The sequence below is a fragment of the Macaca fascicularis genome, chromosome 3, assembly GCF_037993035.2.
Source record: "Macaca fascicularis isolate 582-1 chromosome 3, T2T-MFA8v1.1".
Classification (NCBI taxonomy): domain Eukaryota; kingdom Metazoa; phylum Chordata; class Mammalia; order Primates; family Cercopithecidae; genus Macaca; species Macaca fascicularis.
Window position 1 is genome coordinate 94,327,175 of NC_088377.1, and position 19,708 is coordinate 94,346,882.

The window sequence follows — 19,708 nt, forward strand, 5'->3', positions numbered from 1 at the left end:
TCCTTTTCAGGACATGAGCTATAATCAGGCCAATCATACCTGAATGGCGACTACAGAAAGTGAATTTTTATCAGTGGTCTCCATTCCATCTTTCAAGCACCTGACTCTTAGGGATGGGGTCTAATTAGGCACTAATGAGGTGGAGATTTGAGAGAGAAAATGCCAATTTGAGTTCCTGGCACCTCTGTCCAGCAATACAAAGGTCTAAGGAAGATTTCATTTGTGTCTGAGTGAGAGAACTGTGTTCCCGAAATATTGTATACAACATTTAGTTTTGTTTTTTAACTTTATCAGGGTAAGCCAGAGATTTGTATAAACACATTGAGATTTATCCCTATGAAAAAAAAAAATTGGACAGCTCCCAGTATATCCCACCGATACATACCCTAAATTCTGAAACGCGGGAAAAAAGTTCACATTAACACCACGGTCCATACCAGAGTGCTCATTGTTTCACTCACCATTTGCCAAGTTGCTTAAAACTACTGGCTTATCCAAGACACAGGGAATTTTTCTGTGCTACACTAGAGTAGAGCATATATTTAAATATGAAAGAGATCATTAAAAATTCAAAGACAACAGAATTAAATGAGGGCTAAAAATGTTGTATGCCTTTGCCAGAACAAGTTAGTTTGGTATCCCCAAACTTGGGTGAGAGCCAGCCCCTCACCCAGGGGAATCTGTGCTCTACTTACATGCAAATCTCCCAGTGAAATGCTGCTCCCTTGCAACATACTTGTACAAAAGGGCCCACCTCAAAGACAGAACGAAGAGAATAAAAAGGAAGTTTGTTGGTAGTGTCTGATTATCCCCCCTCTGCTAGCCTCATCTATGCCACATCTTCACAAACCTCTTCTCAGAGGTGTCAGCTACTGCCTCTTCCCCCCCCCCCCATAGGGTTTCAGAAAGCCCTGAGTGGCATTAGATTTCGGCAGGTCCACAAACAGCATCTAAAACAGAGGTTCTGTGTGGCCAATAGGGTTTCAGGCTACCCTTTGAGAGCCTGGCACAGAACAAGGTCTCCTTTCACTTGACCCTCCTTTGCCAATACAAGGCTGTTTGGCTGGGTCCAGCACCCCATGGGACAAATGTTCTGGCCAAGAATAGTCTTCATTCTTCCCATGAAGCTTTCAAAGTCTTCTAAAGAACACAGGAAATTGTCAGCCCCTATTTTCTGCTGAAAATGGCTGACACTAAATTTTGAACATTCTATGGATTAATCCCAAATTATGGGAACCAAGTTTGCTTGAAAAGCAGCAAAAGTTTTCATTAAACATGAGACTCTGATAAACCATCTCAGCATTACTTACAAGAATGATGTATTTTATAACTCCAATTACTAACACCTTTCCTCTTTTGACCAAAATTACCTTATTGCCATGGAATTAACTCCAGAAGACTATCTCTGTGCACAAAGCAGCAGATCCAGAGACTTATCATGGCACTATGCACATTTCCTAAAAATAAACCATCACTAAAACTGAGTACTTTTTGGTCTGTCATGACCCCAGCAGATTGTCACATTCTTGAGGTCTGGACACCTTAACGTGTGCAGTCACAATGTAATCCTCACTCCAAACCAGCAAGGAAGGCATGGGGCCCATTTATAGCTGAGGAAACATTCAGAGAAGTTACATGCCCAATTCAGAGTTGGGGTCTAAACTGAGACAATGAGCGTGTTGGTGCTTTCTGCTTCTCCAGGCTGCCTGGTGGCCAGCTGACCCTTTAATCAGGGAGCTTCTGCTCTGTGCTAACAACTCTGTAGAAGATCATGCTTCAGAAATGTGGCAGTGTAGCAGACCAGGTACTTGTAAGGCTTAAGATTTAAGCACAGGTCCTGATGTAACCAAGACCAGTTCAAACTCTGGTTCTGCCAGTTACCACCTATTGAATAAGCTACTAAACATCTTAAACCCTCAGTTTCCTCATCCTTTTGCAGATGAGGAAGCAGGGTTTAAAATGTTTAGCAACTTATTCATTTATTAATGTATTAATAAGTTATCCTAATAGATAACTTATCCAATTGTTATCATTAAGGATTAAATAACACATGTAACTACTTAGGTTACCATCTGGAACAGGACAGCTACGGGAAGTTATTACAAAAGGGGCAGGTAAAATTCTGAATGAAGTACAAGGACTTACATTTGCAAGCTTATCATCAGAAAGGACTGCGATTTACTGATGTGGCAAATTTTCCTTTCAAATCAAGTAGGACATTACAGCGGTCTTCACTAGGACCTTCCCTGGTGATTCAACAATAACTATTAACTATCCACATACTACCTAGATCGATGGCCTCCAAGGTAGAAAGTAATAATTCACTGGGGCTTGGCAAAAGAGTGCAAACCTTTTTATTTCACTCTTTCAAATTTTGTTTCATAATTTTCACATTAGTGTAGCAGTACATTTGTTGACACATATTTTCGTCGATCAATACATATAATTATGGACACATGCTCAACAAATATTTCTGTAAGGAAACAGCATCAGGTTTGGAGACCGTGATCTAGATAATTTTCTGAGTCAACATTTTGCTGCTGATGCATTCGTAGCTATCAAGCCATCTTTCCTTTTTTCCCCTTACCTACCATATTCTGACTTCTACTCCTAGATTAGTTCCTCCAAGAGGATAAAACATATTAAGATGCGGTGGGTCAGAATGTGCAGGTGGTAATGTGACACCCAGCTAATGAGTACAAGAGGCATGGGTATCTCCTCAGCTTTCAAGATTACAGCCTGAGCTACACAGAAACAAGCTGTGTCCACTTAACTTGCTTGTGAACCTGCTATGGAAGCAATGATATCCCATTCCACTAGGTGGCAGCAAAACTCTATCCACAAGGTGCCCAAGTGGTTCACCGGTATTAGTGCTTACTTGTTCAGCCCCACTTAATTGGCGAAAAGACAGTGGCTAACAGGATACTTCAATTACATAATGCCTCTGACAGTGGAGAACAGACATTGCCATTTTGCTTCCTAAGAGCTGGCCTTTCCTTAGGCCTACCTGAATTTTACATGTATTGTGAATGATCCTCTCAGAAATCCACAGGCCAAATAGCAAAAAGAGCCTTCTGACATACTTAAGCCTGGAGTCAAAAATCAAAAGTCCTAGTAAAAGTAAAGTTATATAGATGCTATATCAGATTCAGGTGAAACCCTGGGCATGCCATGGATAAATACTTCTGAAAGTTTTCATTAGCATGGTAGAATGATGAATGTCTTACAAATTTATTATAATAATACATAGAATTTTGAAATAATATTTCCCAGAAGCAGTAGTGCTTAACCAGTTAGGCAGGCAGTCTATATACATTTTTTACCTTTGCATTCTCCAAATTCAGTAGGTTGTTCTTAGCCTCCCTAAAACCAAACATTTTTGGCTAGAGGTGTTAACCCAATCTCTCAACACAAAAACGGAAAAAAATAAACACCCAAACAACAATCTCTCTGCTATTGACTTATAATTATTCCCTCTGCTTAGGTCTTTAATTTAAAAAAGTAAACAGGGTAAAACATTTCAAAATAATAAACTGGGCTACATTACTTACTTAATTTCTTACTTAAATTATGCATTATGTTAAAATCTATGTCACTTGACCTTGAGAAAAGAAATTACACTACCCTCTTTCCAGTTAAAAAAATTTCAGTTTCCAGGAACTTGAGAGTATACCTAATCTGAATGAGTTAGAAATTGTTCTCAGAGGCCGGGCATGATGGCTCATGCCTGTAATCCCAGAACTTTGGGAGGTTGAGGTGGGTGGATCACTTGAGCTTAAGAGTTCGAGATCAGCCTGGGCAACATAATGAAACCCCATCTCTACAAAAAATAGAAAAATTAGCCAGGCGTCGTGGTGCACGCCTCCAATCCAGCTACTCAGGGGGCTGAGGCAGGAGGACTGCTTGAGTCCAGAGGGTTAAGGCTGCAGTGAGTCATGTTTGTGCCACTGCACTCCAGCCTGGGCAATGAAGCAAGACCCTGTCTGGGGAAAAAAAAAAAAAAAAAATTGATCTCAGAAAAATAAGCATACAAATGAGAGATAGAAATGAACAGAGATATGGTATCTCTTAAATTAGAAAACCAGCACATATGCATTCTAAATGAGACAAACATATAAAAGATGTCATCATAGAGGAGGCAAACTCAAGTTGAAAAGTTTCTTCCCAAACATACTCTAGTCTAGTACATAGACTCTAGGATATTTAAGACCCCACACACTATTACATCACAACATCGTTTATTATGTGAATTTTTTACAATACAAACAAAAAATACAGAAATGCAATATATGAATACAGCTAAATGCAGAATGGTGACTTTTTTCTCTTCAAGAGGCCATGATTCCCATTTCTAGTAAAATAAAGAGACTGCATATAGGTAGAAACAGGTTGGTCATTAGCTTCACAATTTTGCCTAGAAATGATCTATAAATGCATTTTCCCCCCTGCTACTTACCATAAAGTGTAAAAAGGGAGTTAAAGGAAAGTTTCCTTGTTGGTTCCTACCATATGAAAGATGCTATATTCTATTTTAGCTGGGCCAATATATGGAAAATATCTAAATTAAATGTTATTACAAAAATGAAGCAGTAATGAGATTCTGGCTAAAGAGGGCACTAAATGAGAATAATATATATTTAAAGAATCCAAAACAAACAAACAAAAAGAGGTTGTTATAAAAAAGCTCTAGGTGCACTGTAAGCATATAGGGTTTTTTTTTCCATGTGTATTTTTAAACAATGGAAGTGTCAAAAATAGGGTCAACTGTGTTAGACTAAATTACATTATTGTATATGCTGCACTGAATGGAACCTTTGTATTATAATTATCATAGAGAAGCATAGTTTGCATCATATTATGGCAATTTATCCTCAATGAAAACCTTCCAGAGTCCTTTTATTTTGGAATATCCTGTAAACAATCAAACCACCAGAACATGATTGTACAACAGTAAAATGTTCTCTTGCATTAAACTGAAGATATCTGTTTAATAAAAAAAGAAAAAGAAAATGTAGGAAAGGTACTTAGAGCTGTTACTTTCTAAGTACACAACACCCTAGACAATTCAAGGCATCTTAATCTCCATCAAGAACAACAACAAAAATAATAATTTTTGTCATGCTGTTAAATCCATCATTATGGATAAAACTGGTGCAAATTGGTCAAACGGATCCAACAAACACTGATGTCCAAGCTGGCATATTGGCAACTAATACGTAACTGGTGGTCAATAGAGAGTTTAAAAGATCTTCCCTTTCTTCTTGTTCTTTTCCAAGGTTCTAAATGATGAAAGGGAAATAATCAAGATGAGTAACCATTTGATAAACATGATAACAACAGCTAACCCAATTACAACAATGTTGGGATTTTCAGATACTTTTTCATTGAAAAAAATTAAAAGACTTAGAAGTAAACAGCTAAGACAATGTTAATCTATAATAGTATTTTCTTAGACAAATATTTGACAAAACTCCAGGATAAATAGTAAAAAATATGGCAAAACCCAATTTTAATATACAAGAACAATTATTTCCAAATGAAACAGCACAAACTAAAAAATATCAACTAGCATTAAACAGGGTGTTCTTTTCCCCCACTGTCATTTGCATTCTGCAGTGCAACTGCTTTTACAAATCTATTTTCCTCTTCTTTGGGGAAAATGTTAACAGTAGTATAGTATAGTAGAACAAATGTCAAATCTGAAAATGTTTAGTAATGAGGATAAACTATATAATCCTTATAGGAATGCCACTTTTCAGTTTTAAATGAAACTATTAAGGAAAAGAAAACCAAAAATTCAAATATCATTGAATTTTGTATAAATTAAGAGAAAGTAATTGATTAGCTGTAATGGAAATTAAATATCTAACATTTTGTCTTAAGAATTTTATCGTAACAACATAATCCAGTACAGTTAAAAAGTATTCCTAAATATGTAACAGATTTTGAAGAATGTTCCCTTTGTGTGCCAAAAATTGACAACAACCCTTATGTCCAACAATTGGGGGGAGGAGGTAAGAAATCCAATTAAGGTAAGTTAACTGGGGAGAATGTTATGAAGCTGCTAAATCATAATTACGAAGATTAAGTCATGAAAGATGTACTGAAAAAATACTGCTAATGGACACAGACTGTATCCATCCATATAAAAATATTTATCCATGAAAACCATTGTGTTTGGAATGCATGATAATGGGTGATGACTTTTTAAGTGTTATTCTAATGTTTTTTAAATAAGTAGGAAAACAATTCTTTAAAACATTAATACACACATTTCTTAGTAATCTGCTATTAGTTACCTCGAAGAGTTCTGTTGTTCTAAAATACGTTGTTGAGCTTCCCAGTTTGCTTTCTCATCCTCAAACTGACGACGTTTTTCCTCTAATTCTTTGTGCTGTGCTTCCAAATTCTTTTTCATTTGTTCATGGCGCCGCTGGAGCTAAATCATAGCACAGTATATAAAACAAAACTAAGAAATCAGAAGCAGAAGTACGTTTCATCCAGACACCCTAAGGATAAGAATATGAGCATTGAATAGCCCTATTGTAAATTCAGAGTACTACCTGGAAAGCACTGTTAAGGACTCCTCCTACTTTAGGACCCAAAAGGCCAGTGACCCAAGACAATAATCTTGGGAAACAGTAAACAAACAAACAAACAAAAAACAACAAACTTAACAGTATGGAGTACTTTATAATGGAAAATTACTATCTTATCTCATTTTTCTTTAATCACAAATATGTTGGAGGCTGGGCAGTGAAGACATCATTGTTCTCATTGTACAGATGAGGAAACAGTTGCAGAATTTAAATGACTTGCCCAAGATTGCTAGCCAGAAAGTGGAAGAACCAGGACTTGAATAAGCCTCCTAATTCCAAGTTTAGAAAGCTAAGACAAGTGAAAAGAAAGCAGGTAGTTTAGGATCCTAAGAGTTCAAAGATGCCAGTAAAGTACTCTGATTCCTGTAAGCAGTGGTTCTCAGACACTGGTCTTCATGAAAATCACCTGGGATGTTTGTTAAACACACAGAATCCTGAACCTCACTCAGATGTACTGAATTAGAATATCTGGGTGTTCAGTTTGGAAATGTGGATTTTCAACAAGTTACAGTGATTCTAATGCAGGTGGTCCTTCCTCCTGTGTGTATTAATGCTGTAAAGAATGCTGACTGAGAGGTAGTAAACACTCATGCAAAGTAACTGCAGAAACAAAGGGCCTTAAAGTCCAAGAGATCATTAGATAAATAATTTCATTTAGATGCAAGTCAATCCATTTCTGAAAAAAAAAAGAAAAGTCAACAAATTTTAAAAAGCAGATTAAATCCTCCTATGCCAAATACCCAAGGACTATTCAAAACCTTCGGTTATCCAGGAATTATGTTCTGTTATAGATTTTTACTACATTGGTGAGTTAACATTAACATAATGTTAATATACAACATTATATGTATTATACATATTATATATTATATATTATACTTTTGCATACAATTTTTCTTTTTTGCAAGCCCGAAGTGACTTCAGATTTATTCCTATTTCAATTATTTCATGCAATTCTTACAAGACAGAATCACCTAAGACACACTTAAGCAAACATGAGTAAATCTGAGGTGAAATCTTCCCAATGACAGCAAACAAGTTACTAACAAATGTCAGAAAGTAGGAACGTAAGAAAATGTCTCTAGTTATTTTTTTTTTTAATGCAAGGGAATCACATATACACAATTCAGAATAGTAGTTACCTCTGGGAATGAGAGAGAGGGATACAATAGGGGACAGGCACACAGGGTCTTCAAATGAGTTGATAACATTCTATTTTTTTAAGCCAGGTGGTAGGCTTACAGTGTTCATCATTCTTTAACTTACATTTATGTTACATGTAAGTAATTATCTTTTGTGTTAACTGCATGTAGATAAAGGTATAGGTCACAATCTCACTCTTAAGAAACCCATGGGGTCAGACGCCTTTCGAAGTTCAACATTTTTCAGTTATTAAAACCACAACACTGTTTAGAAATGAGTTCATACTATATTTATAAAATACCTTCTGGGCTATCTGGGGCAGCAAGTATAATCAAACACATTACTTTTTATTTGTTTCAGTAAAATATATAAATATTCACAATATGTAGGATTAAAACTTAGTTCATGTTAGGTTTTGCAGTTTTCAGAGCTTTTTCCATTCTGAAGTTGTGAAAAACAGGACTGTGAACCTATCTAGCAATTAACAGCAAACTTAAAAATTAACTGGGTTCAAATGCTGGCATATTGTTAATTTATCCTTCTTCTTATCTATAAAGGAGAGATGAGCAATAATATCTACCTTGTAGGGCTGTGGTGTGCACTAGACAACACAATAAATGAAAGATGCTTGGTGCTGTGACTGATGTACTGTGCTGCTAGTTGTGCCCCAAACAAGTATTTCCAGCGTAATGGATTTAAGGAGAAACTGTATTAAACAAGGCTAAAAGGGTTTCTTTACCTATTTATGTATTCACATGTATCATATTTACATAATATATATCATGTATCATATACATGATGATTTGCAAACTCATTACCACAGGGATGTTGGTAAATACACTCTAGATGTGGTTTCATAAAAGACAAAGAATCTAGAATGAGCATGCCTAATTCTCTAATGGCTTAGAGTATCAGGTGGGAACCTTGGCCCAGAGCTCTTCACAGGTCCTTTAAATGTTAACATTCCATCCTTCAAAGAATAGTTCTTCAAAACAATCTTCACCATTCATAGTAATCATGAAAATTCCCAAAGGGTTCCTTGGCTACAGATTCACAATTACTTATTTGTAATATTTACTCTTAGCAACATGTCCTAAAATACATTTGCCTCAAATATAAGTTAAACTACTTTTAGATTCTCAATGGAATCTAAGTGTGGAGATAATGTAGTAGACTCTTGATTATTCCTGTTTTTCAACCCCTCTTTGGATATAGATTTTCCAAATTATATGTGAATTACTGAAGAGGTAGAGATTCAATGCATATATTTAACAGGCTGATAAATTAACCTCCAAAATGTCATGTTAAGAACTTTAATTATTCATTTATAATACAATAAGAATCAGCTAAGACAGTGATTCTTGATTGGGAGTGTGTGTGCATGCACATTTTGGTTTGCCCAATGATAGGAGGGCACTGCTATTAGCATTTAGTGGCAGTGCCAGGGATGCTAGTCCTGTAGTGCTCAGCAGTCTCAAACCAGGAGTAATTATTCCATATCCCGGCTAAATTAAACTCAAAACAAATATAACAACAGTGAAAGATTTTAGTAAGAAATAACAAGAAAAGCCCAATAATGCAAGAGAAATTAATGTGGAATAAAAACATTTCCTTGAAATTATTTAATACTTTCTCATGCCATGCATTCTATTTACTCAATGGATTACAGTACTTTTGTTAAGCCTTTAGTCAAAAAAGGTTTCCATATTTTACGCAGTAATTACAAAAACAATGCGATCAACTCTAAGAATATAACAGAAGAGATCTGAATCTCTTCTTAATATACTTAGATACAAATATCAGTGAAGCCACATAAAACACAGGGATCTTACTAAATTTTATCATTAAAGATTGTTTTAAAAATATTTTATATTACTGTCATCCATATATATATATATAAATCCATCCATAAATTATGTATATATATAATTTTGAAACAAGGTCTAGCTCTGTCACCCCGGCTGGGGTACAGTAGCACAATCATGGTTCACTACAGCCTCGATCTCCCAGGCTCAAGTAATTCTCCTGTCTCAGCCTCCTGAATAGCTGGGACCATAGGCGCATGCCACCATGCCCAGCTATTTTTTAAAATTTTTTGTAGAGATTGGGTCTTGTCATATTGCCTAGGCTGGTCTCAAACTCCTGGACTCAAGCAATCCTTCTTTGGTCTCCCAAACTGCTGGGATTACAGATGTGAGCCACCACACCTGGCCTTCATCTCACATATTTTAAAATAATTTATTATTTTATAGGATTTTTTTCCTTTTTTTTTTTTTTTTTTGAGGCAAAGTCTCGATCTGTCACCCAGGTTGGAGTGCAGTGACGTGATCTCGGCTAAGTACAACCTCTGCCCCCCAGGTTCAAGCCATTTTCCAGCCTCAGCCTCCTAAGTAGCTGGGATTACAGGTACTCACCACCACACCCAGCTAATTTTTGTATTTTTAATAGAGATAGGGTTTCACCATGTTGGTCAGGCTAGTCTCAAACTCCTGAACTCAAGTGATCTGCCTGCCTCAGCCTCTCAAAGCGCAGGCGTTACAGGCATAAGCCACCATGCCCAGCCTATTTTATAATTTTTAATTATATCAAATTTATGTGGAGAAAATTTCATACTGAAATCACTTATTTATTTTGGGATTACCCATAGTTTTTTTCTACTATTCTCAGACATCTATCAAACTAACTGTTCTATGGATTCTTATGTTCAGTTTATCTTTTTCTCCATCCTTTCTTTCTTGCCACCTATTGAAGGAAATGTCTCCAAGGTCTTTTTGATTAATAGAAACTAAATGTATAACTCAACATCTAGAAGGGTTTCAAAATAGTAGATACGTCTTCTGGGATGTTTTGTCATTACCCTGCCCAATGTTGTACATGTACATTATAAATAAGAAAAGCCCAACCTTAACAAAAATTATCACATTCCCTAATTTTCTCTCCTTTAATTGTGTGTAATTTATCCAGGCATATCTTTAGTTCAATAAAGGTTATTTCCCTCTTTTTCATTCATACACAAATAAGTATGGTCAATTATTATTATCCTAACACTAGTTTTTGTGCATACATCCACCCCCAAACTCTCATCTTTAGTGTTCTTATGCCACCTGTATGGAATGGTTTGTAATTTTATTTTTTCACAACTCAAACTTGTTCATCATAACTTTAATAATTCATTGTAAGTATTCTATTACACTGTCCTACCTAATATACTATGTCTAAGCACTTACATATTGAAGCATATATTATTATAAACACAGTGCTTGCTTCTAGAAATTTCTCCATTTTGTTACACTGGGGTATTAATTTTGAAAAAACATGCATAAAAGGTTACTTTATCTATAAATTTTACTGAAGACACTACTTAAAAAGGAACACAATGTCTGCTAAGAGATAGAATATTAGACTGATTACCTCAGCTTCAGAGTCCTTCAGTTTTTGAACTTTTTCTTTGACCTTCATCTCAAACACCTGCTCCATCTCCATCTCCATCTTCTTCATTTTAGCTACATGCTCCCTTCTTTCTTCTTCCATTTGTGCCAGAGGGCTCCTGTCATGAATATTAAGGGTAATCATTAAATGTCTGTGAATAAAAATTATAATACAGAACTATGAAACAGCTGATGAAAACAAATGAGATGCTATATATGTATGTCATTATTAATATATTTATAACCTAGAACTTATTTCCGTGATATTTCATATATAAAACTTATTATGGAAAAAAATCTAAAAATCAAAGATGTTTTCTAAACCTACTGCATATCAAATTTAAGGATGACATACCAAATAAACTGTAGAAGGAAAATGGGAAAAAAATTCCCAAAATACATTCACAGAATAAAACATTAGATGAAAATCATCTAATTTTGTTCTTTAAACAACATTTTAACATGAAAAACAGAAAATAAGTAATGAAGTTAACATATGTAGAATATTTTTACCAAAATTTTTTTACCAAAATTTCAAGTGTTACCATCTCTTCTAAGACAGCTACTAAGAACACAAAAATTATTATTTGTTTTGGTAACTGAACTGATGCTGGAAACAACTACTAGTCAATACTTAGAGCACTATTTAGGCATACAGAATATTTCTAGGTCCCTTATAACTTCAATGCTCTTGAAAATTCATTCCACTTAACTCAAATATTTCAGTCTTAAGTTTTAAAGACTTTCAGTGATTTAAAACACACACACATACTTTAGAGATAATCAGGAGCAAATATTTTGTTAATAATTATTTTTAAATGCCAAAAAATAGACATAAGCATAGTTAAATTAAAAAAAAAAATGTTCACTCTGTTGACGTTAAAGTCCCATGGATTCAAATCTCCTTGAAGAGTTGTGTTCAAAATTTTCACACTGATATATATTTACAGGTGGGCTTTGTTAAGGCTAATATACTTTCTCACAGAGACACAAGAGAATGCCAAAGTACCTAGTGCTTTTAGCAAAGGAGCAGAAAATGGGCTCTTTGCTTTGAGAATCTCTGAAAATTATTCAATACCCTAGGACAAATTAAAGAGATAAGTACTTCTTTGACTTTGTTAATAAAGCATGCTTGTTTTGCCTCCATAAAAACAGGCTTTGACCATTGAGGTTTACATGTTAAATGGGTAAATTTTATTGCAATACACTACTTTTTTTAAAAAAGAATTAACTCACGGCTTAAAAACAAAAACCAGACCTTGGATTTCACTCGTAACTTTAAGGCTAGTCATTTTAACCCTGATTTTACACACTCTTATTATGGTGACTTTTCTCCTTATTAGGCTAAATATTTCTGACCATCACAGCAACTGTCTTTTCTATCAAGGAAGCAGGCAAGAGAGCTAGACAGAAAATGTTAGAAACAAAACAAAAAGGACCGAATATTGGCTACTAGTTTTTCTTAACAAAAACGAAGAACAAAGATGTGATGTAATGCTATGATTAAGATGATCTGTTTTCGCAATTGCATAAATTAGAATAAAATGTTAACTCAAGGATATTTCTTCACCAAAAGAAAACTTACTTCTACATGCAAACCTGCCACATATTTTTCCAATTAAACAATGAATCAAAAGTTCTGAAAATGAAACTAACCAGACATACTAACTTAGAACAAGAACCTGCATTTTAAAAGTGGAGTCAGCTGAAATACATTTCCAAGTGTAAATACCATTTTTTTTTGTAAAAGTTGAGATGCTTAATAATATATTCCTCATATTAATGGCAAGTGTTTTTAATATAGTTGCCTCTGATCTCTTGAGCACACCCAGTGTCAGTGACCGCCCTGAAACAGCATACCAAATGTGTGTTTGTGTTTGCCAGCATTCTTCCGGTGAAAGGGTCCAAAGCTTCTGTTAGATTTTCAGAGTCTCTAATTCCCACTGTCCCCTAACACCCCAAAAATATTTTTTAGTTTCTAGAAAATAAAATTCCCACTGTCCCCTAACACCCCAAAAATATTTTTTAGTTTCTAGAAAACAATCTAAAAACAATTCTTTAATTGCTAACCTTAAGTAAATGAATATGTATATTTAAGTAATTTAAGATTATCCAATAATATAATTATGATTGTAAATATATTAAATTAGAAATCAGACAGAAATATCTATTCCTACCTACACAACTCATCTATAAAATGTTTATCTTTATCCTTGGGAAGGAGCAGGTAATTTTGCCACCTAAATTATTATTTAAATAATTCTAAGGGGAAAATGAGAGACTGCCAAGAAAACATGCAATGATATTTCAAATCTTCTTTTAGGCCAGGCACAGTGACTCACACCTGCAATCCTAGCAGTTTGGGAGGCCAAGGCGGGCAGATCACAAAGTCAGGAGTTCCAGAACAGCCTGGCCAACATGGTGAAACCCCATCTCTACTAAAAATACAAAAATTAGCTGGGCGTGGTGGCACATGCCTGTAATTCCAGCTACTTGGGAGGCTGAGGCAGGAGAATTGCTTGAACCCAGGAGGCAGAGGTTGCAGTGAGCCAAGATCGTGCCACTGTACTCCAGCCTGGGTGACAGAGCAGGACTCCATCTCGAAGAAAAAAAAAAAATCTTCTTTTAAATTCAAAATTTAAGTATTAAAAATCCCTGTATAGTAAAATCCCCTGCCATACATGCCTTCAACTATATCATATCCACAGGAACAAAAATTAGTGATTTAGCACATTTAAAATAAAGCATGCTAAAAGCTGCAATTAAAGTCAAATGCATAGCTTTCACAATTAAATTATTAAGGTATGTGCCCTAAATAAAAAATTTACAGTAAAATTCACTAAAGCTGATTTATTTCCCAAATTATGTTCATAATCATTACATTAAATCACTACAAAAATATGCTGTGCACTTATCTTCTGAAAGTCTGTTCAAAGTTGTAAATATGCTAAATGTGTTTCTAAAAGAAATTTGCAATTATTTGACAGTTAAGATACTGTAAGTTTTTAGCCTTGTAAAAATAATCTGACCAAATATACTCAAATACTGTGAAAAAATGTTCATGCATATTTAAAATGAATTTTTTGAAGTCTCTCACCAATAAAAATGATCTTTCAAATTTTTAATTTTTAAATTAACACCTCACTTCTAGTCGTCTTTATTAATTTTTAGAAAATCGAAACAAAAAATTGTGCTTACAATGTAGAAAATGTAGGGAGATCACTTTTTATCTTCACATTTACTATTTTTTTTCCAAGTAAAACCTTTTATTAAATGACTGGAAAAACCATTTAATTTATATCATTGCCCGCCTGCTTTTTAACAGGAAACTCTTATCCACCCACATATAGTAGTAAAGCTTATAAACCTATCAGTGAAATTAAAAACCCAAAGAAATGAAAAAAACTTAGTAAAACAAGAAAAAGAAAATGGTTCCAACATAACCCGAATATGAAACTAAATCCCCAAAGACTTAGCTCCTTCTAGAGTTGTCTTTATAAGGTTAAAATTCCTGCAAGCCACACCCCTTCATGTGACCAATAAGAGAATTACAGCCACCACATAAGGATGACTTAGTCAAGTTCTACTTTGCTGCATTACACATGACCCACACTGGGAGTGTAACAAAAGACAACCATGTTTCATTTAAATTATGTGTGTGGTCTTTCCTAAAGAACAATTAAGCAAGTAGATTTACATACTTTTGCTCCAGTGGTCAGTAGGTCACTATGCAAAATTTTCCAAAGGAATTTCACTTCAGTAATTTCAAAGATCAATATAAAAATTTCCAAAAATTTTGAGTAATAAGGGTTGCTAACATTTTGTTTTGCCACGTGAGAGTATTAAAACCAAACATAAACAAAACTTCCAACTACTATCATTATAATTTCATGAAAGGACACTTGAATAAAGAGTAAAAGATATAACTAAGTTTAATTTTTTGGAAACCTGAAATTTTCAGCAAATTGTCTTTATTTCTATTTAGATCAATGAAAACTCTGTCATGTATCAAGAATTCTGAGAATCTGCCTTTGAAACCTGTATTTTCAGTCATTTACTTATAAAGTTTTCCCAAAATGACTGATGGAGAAGGCTATAGAGAACAGAAAAATAAACATAAGGCAGAGAGAGACTAGGGTGTGCCCCAACTTGGAGCAAGGTATCTATTGTCACAATTGGTACCAATGATAGACATCAGTTCTGAAAAAGAGTTACCAATAAAATGTGATTTTAAGTAAAGGGGTACAAAGAAGATCAAGGAAAAAGGAGGCAGATAAAACTTCAAGAAGGAAGTTTAGCAAAAAAAAAAAAAAAAAAAGATGGCCCTCCTCTTACTGGGGATCACCTCCTTTAAGAGATCAGCAATCTGGATATGACCAATTCTTCTTCCCTTTCCTTTATAAACCCTTGCTGAATTTTCTTTGATTTGAGAGGTTACCCTTTCTGTGGCTTTCAACCACCCATCACCCTCCATATAGGGATGCAAGATGCATTCTCTAAGGATATAAGTACTTGGATGGCTCCATACTTTCTTTGTCAGAAACAGTTGTAATTACTGGATAGCTGCTAAGAACGGCATCCACTTCTCCAGATCTAAACTTGAGACAAATTACAGCTGACTGGACAAGTTCAGCTATTCTTCAGATTGAAACCACACAATCTAATTCTTGTTTTAAGTCCCTCTAAAACAGAATTGTTCTAGGGCTACTGACATAACAGAAAGGCACATTTTCAGACAGCTACACATATATTTTTAATTTTTATTTCATGTTTCAACAGACTCTACAGTTTGTCCAAAACTATCTCAGAAAATTAAATATAAGATAAACTGATCTACAGTTACACACTGCTTAATAATGGGGATACATTCTGAGAAATTCATTTGTCATTGTGTCAACAACACAGAGTGTACTTACACAACCCTAGACAGTATAACCTACTACACACTTAGGCTCTATGATACAGACACAGTATTATGGGATCTTGTCATACATGCAGTCAGTCATTGACTGAAACATCATTATGTGGCACATGAATGTATTTTACTATTCACTGTCTAACATCTTTAAAAAGTTTAGCTTATATTCTAAAACCAAAGTGTGATTAGCACTTTGTGAAACATACATTGCCAAAGATCAGTTTAACTATAAATTTTCAATAGGTTCACCTTCCATTCCAAAATTCTTGTAACTCTCAACCCCTCCCCACAACCACTGTCAAAGAATATACTGCTATGGAGAGTCGCATGAGAGCAATACAAAAGAACATTAAAATAAGCCTAAACTCACACCTGCTTACTTCACTTATTTAAACATTAGTCTTTCTTTTCAGTTATTCATGGATATGTACTGACCTATGAGGAAAAGCAGCTTACATCAGCTAAAGCACCATAAGTTGTTAATGATTTTTAAAGAAAAATTTAACAAAAATACTTTTTGAAATTGCTAACATTTTCAAGACAATGCAAGATACAACCAATAGATAAAACTTCTAAGTGATTTCTTTCAGGTTCAGTATGTGTTATTCAATGAAGTAGTAACAATCTAATTTATCAAATCATATCAAATATCTATTCCAATTACAGCCATTCCCCATTTGGCTTGATCTTGTAAAATGTTTATTTTCCTATTTATTATTAGCATAAAATATTATGCTAGCTCCTGGGGCAATTTGCTTTTTAGCAATGCAAACATTTCTTTTTTTTATATGCACAGGTAAAGTATGGTCATGATTCCTCTCTTTAAGAGATATTATTTCCAGTAGAATTCCACTATTTATGCTTTCACCTGGGATATAGTTTAACTCACGTATTCACACAGTAGAATTTTGTATATGCAGAAAAATACTTAATGATATTGTAATGATCTTAATGATACTGCACTACTTTAAAAAGCCTTATATTTGAGACATGGGAACAAATAAATAATTCCTTATATCTACAACATAACAAATGTTTAAAAAACATATTGAATAAGTACATATATTTAACAAAAAATATGTACTAGTAGTATATTTTAACATACAAAATTATCAGTAGCTTTATGTATATGTTTCTTTTAATGAGTTAAAAAGTTCATCGTTAATGATAATGAGTTTAAAGTGAATTAGGATTTTATGAATATTCACTATGATGGATCCTTACATTTTTATGCCAAAGTTCATAAACATTTTGCTAAAAAGAGATAAAAAGCCTTCCTTTTGTTCACATATTGAGGCTTACCTCAAACAGAATCTTTTATTTTAAATATTTAAGGGACATTTTTCTATTCTACTATAAGGCATATTAACCACTACGGAAAACACTATAGCTACTTTGAGAACTTGTCTTTCTTATTTATATAGTTGATCCTTCAGGATTATCTTCTAATGGTAGATAACACCTAGCTAAAAATGCACATTATTTAAAACGGTTTTGCAATACAGCTATGCACTGCATAATGACATTTCAGTAAACAAGGGATGGCATATATGATGGTGGCCCATAGGAACTAAAAAATTCCTACTGCCCAGTGGCATCTTGATGATCTTGACCCTGAGTAGGCCTAGGCTAATGTGTAAGTTTATGTCTTTGTTTTTAACAACAACAACAAAAAGTTTTAAGTGAAAAAAGAAAGAACTTCTAAAATAGAAAAAAGCTTATAGAATAAAGATTACAAAGATAATACTTTTATACATCTGTTCAATGTGTTTGTGTTTTAAGCTAAGTGTTACTATAAAAGAATCAAAAAGTTTTCTAAAATTTAAGTTATTATAAAATAAAAAGTTACAGCAAAAAATATTATTGAAGACAAATTTAAGAAATAAATGTAGTATAGCCTAAGTGTACAGTGTTCATAAAGTCCACTGTAGTGTACAGTAATGTCCTAGGCCTGCACATTCACTCACCACTCACTCACTGACTCATCCAGAGCAACTTCCAGTCCTGCAAACTCCATTCAAACCAAGTGCCCTATACAGATATACCATTTTTAATCTTTTATATTGTATTTTTACTGCACCTTTTCTATGTTTACATACACGAATACTTAACATTATGTTACAACTGTCTATAACATTCAGTACAGTAACATGCTATATGAGTTTACAGCCTACAAGCAATAGCTGTACCACATAACCTAGGTGTGTAGAAGGCTCTACCATCTAGGTTTGTGCAGGTACTCTATGTTGTTTACAGAATGACAAAATAGCCCAATGACACATTTCTCAGAAAGGTATCCCCATTGTTAAGTGACATATGACGTAATTATGATCTTCAATAATGACAGATTTTTAAAAAGCAGGACACAGACATGGTTACCAGCTTCCTCACACATCTCTTTTTTCGACCCCAACATGAAACCACCACAGCTTGAGATATAAGCTCAACAGGGCAAAGCTACACACTTTGTAGTCACTTATACCACTCTAACAACCAAAAGAAGAAAACGCAACTCCAGCTAATTCACTCCCTGGAATAGGAACAGAGAAGGTAACCAAGAATAAATTCATCTAAATATTCCTTTTGTTAAAGCCTGTCCTTTTTTTCCACATAATCTGTAAGTGAAAACGCTATCAAAATGGTTCATTCAAAAAAAGCTTCTACTATTAAAGCAAAACAATATAAATTTATGCTGCTGTGCATAGAGAACACTATCCTCATTTTCAACTGAGTAGCCAGGAGAAATTTAATGAAAATGAAACAATATGATTATTGACTACAGAAATAATACCTTTTTTGGCGAAAAAAATACATACTTACTTAGTCAGCTGCCCTTTATTCTTGTTGTTATCAACTCCATTATAAGTCACAGCTGCAAGTTTTCTGCTTCTGTAGTTCTCATAGTGGACATTATTAGTAACATCTTTCAAGTCCTGCATGTGTGTTCTGTCATAAATAAACAGCAAGAGTTTGCTTCTATTAATAGCTAGGGGGAAAAAAGCTTAAAAAGCTTTAATATAAATTCAAAATTTTACCAAAACAAACATTTCAGATTTAAAATGAAAAAGACTATTGTTAAGGAAGGTGGCATTCATCTGTTTTCATTTACACTCAAAGTAGACCAACAAAAAATAAGCTAACTTGACACCAAATTTAGATTCCAATGAGATTTTAAGACCCATAAATCCCCCAAAGCAGTTACTGAAGGATGACCTTTCTATGAAAAGAGTATTCATCTTTGTATTACCTATTTAAAAACTAGACAAGATTAGCTACTACTGAAGCTTATAAAATCTAAAAGAAACTGCCTTTTAGCAATATTACTAAGGTAATATATGAGTTTTTATTAATACATAATAATAAATTTCAGATCACATATCAAGTTGCTTTCAAACAAGGAAATTTTAGAGTAATTTTCTGTTTCTTCAAACTGTCTAGTAAACGTATTTTGGTTAAACAAATTTTTGCTTACAACATTTCTATCATATATAAAATCAATACATGTAAGTCTACAATACATATGAGATGATGTAATCATTATTTAATAATTCAAGACACTGAAGATACCCTTAGCTGCTCTATGGATATCCTTTACCAATGCAGTGTTCTTGGATATACAT

General features: G+C 34.1%; 1 protein-coding gene across 1 annotated transcript in view; it reads right to left on the minus strand.

Moving 5' to 3' along the window:
* Window positions 1-4,221: 4,221 nt before the first annotated feature.
* SEPTIN7 (septin 7) overlaps window positions 4,222-19,708 on the minus strand; it is a 105,187-nt gene continuing 89,700 nt past the window's right edge. Inside the window, exons 10-13 of the mRNA XM_045389008.2 lie at window positions 18,909-19,034; window positions 11,154-11,289; window positions 6,300-6,439; window positions 4,222-5,279 (exon numbers count right to left, since the gene is read on the minus strand). Coding sequence (XP_045244943.1) covers window positions 5,240-5,279; window positions 6,300-6,439; window positions 11,154-11,289; window positions 18,909-19,034 — 442 coding nt within the window. The 3' untranslated portion in view covers window positions 4,222-5,239. The remainder of the gene's footprint in view (window positions 5,280-6,299; window positions 6,440-11,153; window positions 11,290-18,908; window positions 19,035-19,708) is intronic.